This window comes from Orycteropus afer, unplaced genomic scaffold (genome assembly GCF_000298275.1).
Source record: "Orycteropus afer afer isolate SDZICR_OR568_19922 unplaced genomic scaffold, OryAfe1.0 scaffold00083, whole genome shotgun sequence".
NCBI lineage: Eukaryota > Metazoa > Chordata > Mammalia > Tubulidentata > Orycteropodidae > Orycteropus > Orycteropus afer.
The window spans coordinates 9,774,171-9,782,041 of NW_006921670.1; the positions used below are offsets into that span (position 1 = coordinate 9,774,171).

General features: G+C 50.0%; 1 protein-coding gene across 1 annotated transcript in view; it reads left to right on the plus strand.

Moving 5' to 3' along the window:
- PARVB (parvin beta) overlaps positions 1 to 7,871 on the plus strand; it is a 93,017-nt gene that overhangs the window by 1,350 nt on the left and 83,796 nt on the right. Inside the window, 3 exon segments of the mRNA XM_042781050.1 lie at positions 1,075 to 1,164; positions 5,185 to 5,255; positions 5,478 to 5,498. Coding sequence (XP_042636984.1) covers positions 1,075 to 1,164; positions 5,185 to 5,255; positions 5,478 to 5,498 — 182 coding nt within the window.

The following is a 7,871-nucleotide window of genomic DNA, read 5'->3' on the forward strand; positions in this document are numbered from 1 at the left end:
CTTGGTCCTGTTCCATCCTCGTGGTCCTTGACGTGTTTGACCCAAATGTCAAGGCCACTATGTCAGTCCATCTCATTGAGGACTCCCTTGTTTTCACAGACCCTCTAATAAGGAGCTCTGGTGGTGTAGTGGTTAAGCCATTTGGCTACTAACCAAAAGTTTGGTGGTTCAAATCCACCAGCTGCTCTGCAGAGGAAAGACGAGACAGTCTGTTTCCGTAAAGATTTGCAGCCTTGGAAACCCAGTGGGGTTGCTCTGAGTCAGAACTGACTTGACAGCAGTGAGTTTGGTTTTCTCCTGCCCTCTAATTACCTAGTGTTGCCATAACATAAACATACCACAAATGGGTGGCTTTGTTGATGACATGTCTTTCCTGATGACATGTCCAAAGCAGGTGGGATGAAGTCTCGCATCCTTACTTCTAAGGAACGTTCTGTTTGTATTTCTCCTAAGACTGATTCGTCTGGGCTCTGGCAGCCCATGGAATATTCAGTGTCCTTCACCATTGATGCATTCACTTCGAATGCATCAGTTCATCCTTTGTCTTCCTTTAGAACTTTACAGAGGTCCTTCTGCGGCAGATTTGCCCAACACACAGAAGTCATTTCATTTCTTGACTGCTGCTTCCATGGGTGTTGATAATGGATCTGAATAGAATGAAATCCTCAGCAACTTCAACTTGAAACTCTTATGAATAACAGCAAAGAGGAGGAAGGCCCTGCCTTTTTCAGGCTCTGTTGCTGTGGTCTGGTCTTTGCTCCTCTGCAACCTTGGGCGGGTCTGGAGACATCCAGAAACTGTGGTTTCTTGCTCATGTGTTCCAGCAAGTGGCCAACACAGACTGGCAGGGCTTGGCGGGAACCGGGAAATGTTTGGAGAGCGGGAAGGGCTGCAGGATGCATTCTAAGTTCAGAGTTCTCTTTTCTTGAACTCTTTCCGGGCAGCACGCCATTTAGAAATGTTTGTTAAGTGTTAAATGCAGTTGATTTCCCTGTTTCTGGGAGTGGCACGTGCGGCCATGGTATTCCCTTTTGTGCTAACTTGTTTTTCCCTCTTTCTCTTTTTGCTTGGCAGTGAACGACCTTCAGGAAGAAGGCAAAAACGCCATCGACTCGCCACTGTCCCCTGCCTCAGTGGGCGTTCATCCTGAGGACACTCTTCTAGGTACTGCCTCTTCTTCCAGCTCCTTGCCACAGTTGGGTGAACCGTCTGCAGCGTTAGGTGGGCCGTGGTGAGGCTGGCAAGCAGGTCCTTTTGAGCAGATAGCATACTGGGTGGCATTTGAGAGCCCAGACACTCTGCTTAAGGTCCTGTTTAGAAAAGTCTGTAGGAAACAAGCGAGTTCTTGTTTGTAGCTTTCTGCCCCTATTTCTGGGTGAGCCAGAGCTCCTTTAAGGCCTGGATCCTGCTGGGGGTTAGAGAAGGACTGCCAAGTGGCTGAGACCCTCACCCCCACGCCCTTGGGGTCGCGTCACAGGCCAGTGCCAATGAGATGACAACCAGATACACTTCCCTTCAAGTGTGTTTTGGGATCTGGTCAATCTGGAAGGCTATTCTGGAACATTCCATGCATTTCCAAACCTTGGTTCAAAGGGAAGCCCCAGTTGACCCCTTTATTGTAGTTTCTACCCCAAGGCTCAGCCCACAAGAGGAATGACAGACACAGGCCCCCCTGGGCTGACCCCAAGCCAAGTGCTGGCCATTTTCCAAGGTTCCACTGGGACCATGGGAGTGTCTTTCTTTCCTCCTGGAATAGCATAGCTCTTGACTGTGGCTGTGATTGTCTTTAGGCCAACTGGAGTCATTTTCCAGGCAGCTGCTCCTGGGTGACCCCCTTTAGGGGGACCAGCACGTAGGTCTGGAGACTGATATTGTGTGGTTAGTGGACTTCAGAGCAGGGTGTCTCCACCTCAGCCCTGGTGACATTTGGGGCCGGATGTTTCTTCACTGAGTCTCTGGTTGGTGCCAGGAGTTAACAGGCTTGGCTACTCACTGAGAGGTTGTAAGTTAAAATAAAAAAGGGGGGGTTTGTTTGTTTGTTTAATTCTTTAGTGTGGGGACAGCTGTCTTGTGTATCACCGGCTATTTGATAGCATCCCTGGGCTCTGATTGCTAGATGCCAGTAGCACTAACAGCCCCCAGCCCAGCTGTGACGACCAAAATGTCTCCAGAAAATGGTGGCCGTTGAGTCAGTTCTGACTCATGGTGATTTCACGTGTGTCTGAGCAGAGCTGTTTGTGGCGGGGTTTTAGTGTCTGGTGTTTTGGAAGCAGATCCCCAGGTCTCCTGAGGTGCGTCTGGGTGGACTTGAGGTGCCGGCCTCTCAGTTAGCAGCTGAGCCTGCTAACCACTAACCGTTGGCGTCACCCAGGGACACTGAAATATCTGCAGACATTGCCAGATGTCGTCTGAGGCATAATCGCTCCTGGCTGGAATCACCAGCGTAGACCAGCAAAAGCTCTGGACACTGACCCTCCCTGTCTCCTGTTTTAGCCTGGGTTTTCTAGAGGAAGAAAACCAATGAAGCTTGTATAAATATATGGCAAGATTGACTTTAAGGAAATGGCTCATGAAGTTGTGGGGGCTAGCAAGTCCCAAATCTGTGGGTTAGGCCTACAGGCCTCTGCTGACTCCCAGCGTTGCAGGGCTGACAGAACCCAAATCTAAAGTCAGGCACAGACTGGAGTTCTCTTCTGATCCATGGGGTTGTGGGGTTGGCAAATCTAAAATCTGCAGGTCAGGTGACAGGCTGGAGACTTCTGCAGGCTTTTGTCCTAGAAACTGGAGATCAGGCAACGAGAAGAGTGCAGGGTGGAGAGAGAGAACGGGCTTTGCCAGAACTTCCGTTTATATATTATAGGCAGGCCACACCCCCAAGGAAACTCCCCTTTTAGATGATTGGTGTTCATATCAGATCACAAAATGGAGGATTATTATATCATATCTGTCCAACCACTGGGAATCATGTCCCAGCCAAGTTGACATATAACCTTAATTGTCACACTGTCTTGCAATAACTGTTCTCCAGGTGAGAGTCAGCCAGCTATGGTTGGCTCCATAAGCTTAATTGGCTGGTGAGTCTTAAGTTAGCTTGGCAAGGACTGGCCAGGCTGGCACCCAAAGGTGGGTGTACCCAGGTCTCCTGGGGTGGTGACACTCACACCCCAGTGCAGTTTTCAGCATCTTGCTGCATTTCCAAGCTCGCTATTGGCAGGTCTGGGCAGCACTCCCAGCAGGATGCCCAAGGCAGTCTTTAAGCAAGAAATAGTGAAACATCAAGATTAGAATGAAATGAATTTTGGGAATATTTGTACAATGCTGCACTCTTTATGAAGTCCCCTTTTAATATACTAAATCTCATTTGGGCTCATAAAAGGAAGGCTTATAGTTAACAGTAAGAATCCACTGCACACTTCCCACTCATTCACGTCTCCCTGCTGCAGCCCTGTGAGACAGGTAGGATGATTATTCCTGCTTTCCGATGAAGAAACTGAGGCACAGAGAAGCTAAATCACATGCCCAAGGCCTCTCAGCTAGTAAGTGGGGAGCTGGGGTTCAAACCCAGGCATATCACCTCCAGAGCTGGGGCTCAAAACCACTGAGTGCGCTGGCCTCTTGTGGTCCGGTCAGCAAACCCTCCTCGTGGGACACGCACACTGATTCTCTCCATGTAACGTTTCAGACATTTTCCATCCCATCCTAAACATCCCAGTTCTTCTTAAGAGTGCGTGCAGGACTGAGGCTGTGTGCAACCAGACACTTCCTGGGACCTGTTGAGGCAAGAAGGGTCTCCCTTTGAGTTTGCAGAGGCTGCGTGACCTGCCAACACCCTGAATTCAAACTCCAGAACCAAAGACAATACATTTGGGTTCTTATAAGCCACCCAGTTGGCAGTCTTTTGTCACAGCAGCCCTAGGAAGCTAAGACACTTGATTGGAGGTTCAGGCACATGTTCTCATGGGACATCTCAGTTACTTAGCCCAATACCGTGTTTAGTATTTCTGTTCCACCTCCTAGTTTGTAGAGTAGTAGATTAGTCTCTATTCACCTGGAGCAACAGAGGAAGCAGGAGAGTCAGGAATAAGAGGAAGTGATGGAATGTGAGGCTAATTGCCTCCATGGACTACTGCCTCCTTTATCCTGAGACCAGAAGAATGGCATTGTGCTTGGCTACCATTACTGAACATTTCGATCAAAGACTCTATAGAGGAATCCTGATCAAAAGGGGGGAAATACAGAACAGAATTAAAAATTCCATGGAATCCAGAATTTCTGGAGCCATCAAGGCTGGATGAACCCCAAAACTGTTGCCCTGGGATCATCTTTAAACCTTAAACCAAAAATATGCCTTTCAAGTCATCTTAAAACCAACGTTGTTGTTGTTATGTGCCATCGAGTCGGACCCGACTCCTAGCGACCCCTACTTGGGTTTCTGAGGCAGTGTCACTATGGAAGTTGATTGACCAAACTTCCTTCTGAACCAAACAATAGTTTAGCTTAAAAGAAAAATAAAAATCTGCCTTGAGGATGGTGCTTTTCTCAAGAACTATCCATATGGGGTCAAACTGACAGCAGCAACTGGGAAGGAAGCTGAGGGGCAATGGGCTGATGTTAGTGGGGGAGGAGCAATTTGGAAAAAGGAGGGTGAGAATGGCTGCACAACTCGAAGAACGTTATCAACGTCAATGAACTGTCCATGCAGGAACTATTGAATTGATGTGTGTTTTGCTGTGTGTTCCCAACAACAACAAATAACATATATTATTAAAATGTAATGTCTGCAGGGAACGTCATGGTGGTTGAAGCTTTGCCCACACTTCCGATTCATAACAGGGAACATTTTTTAGGCCATTTGATGCCATCCGCTCTCATGAATTCCCCCAGAATTGTGTGGGGGAGCTGCCGAGTGGAGCTGGGGAGAGTGGGCCCTGGCAGAGTGCTCAGTCTGACTCCAGCTCTCCAAGGAAAGCAGTGAAGGCTCCAGTCCACCCCCTGCTGCCAGGGGCCCCCTTGCTGGGTGGTTTGATGCATGGCTGATACAGGGCCGAGTCCTTCCTTTCTGAGAGAATGAATAGGTTTCTGCTTCTCCATCCATCACCCGCCCATTCATGAGGCCACTAGAACCGCCCAGCGCCTCTGCATGCCCCAGCCACCACTAACTGTGACCCTTCTGTCCCTTCCCAGAGGAGAATGAGGAACGCACCATTATCAACCCCACCTCCAAGGAAGACCCCAAGTTCAAGGAGCTGGTCAAGGTAGGGAGACTGGTCTCAGCTGGAATGTGCCACTTAGGGTGCAGCCTTGGCTGTTTGGCATTCAGGGCTTCTGGGTACAAAGCGGGCGGAACCTCTGGGCATGTGAGGGGTCATGTTCTGCATTGAGTTGTGTCACCCAGGATTTAGGTTGAAGTTCTCACCCCTGCAAATATGACTTGGTGTGGTATTAGGGTCTTTGAAGATGTTACCAGTTAACATGAGGTCCTACTGGAGTGGGGGGAGGTCCTGATCCAATATGACCAGTGTCCTTACAGAAGAGGAGAAGGGACACAGAGACAGAGGGAAGATGGTCCTGTGATGATGGAGTGGTGCTGCAGCTGTAAGCCAGGGAACACCTGGGGCCACCCGAAGCCAGAGGGACAAGGAGGCCTATAGTCCTGGACTTTGCAGAGAGAGCACTGTCCTGCCAGCACCCGAGCCCGGACTCCTAGCCTCCAGAACGTGAGACAGGACTTTCCTGTTCTTACACGGCAACCTGAAGGAAAGTGCTTTGGTCATGTTGCCAGGAGAGCCCAGTCCCTGGAGAGTGACATGACGCTTTAAAGTAGAGAACTGGAGAAAAAGGGGAGGGCCCTCGAGGGGATGGACAGACACAGTGGCTGCAACGATGGGCTCAAGCAGAGTAGCAAGTTCGTCGATGGTGCGGTACTGGGCGGCGGTTTGTTCTGTTGTACGTGGGGTCACTGTGAGTTGGACCCATTCAACGGCATCTAATAACAACAGGAAGTGAAGACAGGACACTGATGCGGGGTTAGAAAATGTGAACATTGTTTGCCTTACAGCGGGGGGTGAATGGAACCGGATGGAAGATCTGGTTCATAGCACTGGACACCAACCACGTGCCTGGCTCCACCCCGGGCCTTGAAAACCCTCCTCTTGAACTTTGCATTGGATGCACTTCACAGATGGGGTTCAGACTCATTCTGGAGCACAGTGGGGGTTCGGGTTTAGAGGGAGCTCTGAAAAGCAGGCGTATGTGACCGTCTTGGCCACCCCGTCCAGGAAGCATCAGGCGTCATCTGCACTGGAGGACAGTTGGTTTCTCCAGCCACCGAAGGTGTGACTATCAGCCACGTAAGAGATACGGCCACATTGTCCCCAGAGTGAAGAAGGCAGACTCTCCCCAGAAGTCTTCTTTGAACCAAAACACGGTTTATCTCATAAGTAAGGTATGTCTGCCCCGAGTGTGTGCTCCTTTAAAGGATTATCTGTGTGACAACGGCAACTCGAAAGGTTAGATGAGGGGCTTAGGGGGCAGCGAGTTTACATCAATGGCGGTGGAACAATGTGCAGAAAGATGATGAAAGTGTTTGCGTGATTTGAAGAATGTAACCCGTGTCCCTGAGCTGTGCGTGTAGAAATGGTTGAAATCATATATGACTGTATCTTTTCACCAGAAAAAGAGGCTGGGCTGATGGCCATGGCTCCTTTGGCCTCACGGCCACTGCTGTTCCCACTCCCAGTGAGGTTTCCAAGCTCTGGTATGCTGGGAGGCCCTCTCTGTACTGCTTGTTCATGTCCAAGAAGGGATTGTGGTCTGACTGCTCTGTTCTCAACCACAATAGGGCTTCAAAAGCTAATCGCCTAATGTGGGAAGGAGCTGGGCTCTGACTGTGCTGTCCTCTAAGCTTAAAGCCTACCCCATTAGCCCCAGAGCGAGCTCAGAGCAGGCAGCAGAAATACTTCCTTTCCAGAGTCACTGCCCACTCAGGTGACACAGGGCAGGGGCACCTTGGAAGTGTTGTTGATGACAGTGTGGCCAGAAACCAGTGTTTTCCATCCACAGTGGTTTTCTAAGTGTTCCTTACCCCTGACCACCACCTGTGGGCCCGAGGCTGGAGCCCTGACCACCACCCATGGGCCCTGACGCTGGGTGCTAGGCTGCATTTTCACAAAAGCTAATTCGGGAGCAATGAAACCCATCTGCAAGTTATATCCTTTTTAAAACTTCAATTGAAAATGTCAGCTTTATAAGGCCCACCCCAAAATGTTGATTCTTAACGCTTTAAGTTACCTAAAAAACAAAACAAAACAAAAAACCAGTTGCCAACGAGTAGATCCTGACTAAGGGCAAACCCATGTGCATCTGTAAAGATCCGGTGGCCGGAGACCATCTGAGTTGCTCTGACGTCACAGGGGAGAGAATCCCCAGCAGCGTCGACAGCCTGAGGCTGATCCCTATGAGGCGGAGGTCAGACACACTGCCACCCTCCAGTCTTTTGACCAGTTCTCACACCAGCCATCCCTCCCAGGGCACTCTCTGCTTCTCTGCCAGGTTCGATAATCCATTGCAATGACCACACAGAACTCAGACCATACTCACAATTTTGGGAGTTATTAGGGAAGTAACAGGTTACAACTCGGGATCAGAGGCTGCCTCAGGATATAGTTCTTTGGTCTGGACAGCTTCTTCTCAGCTGTATCTGCAGGCCTGCCTCTCTCTGGTCCTCACACCAACCCCCACCAGGGGCCTCTTGGGCTGGCCTGGCCTCCACCCTACTCTGGCAAGTGTTACAGAGCTCTTTTAGCTCTGCCAATAAGTGCCCGGAGGCACCCCACTCCACCGGTAAGCCTTGGTCTGAAGGCACTCAACTC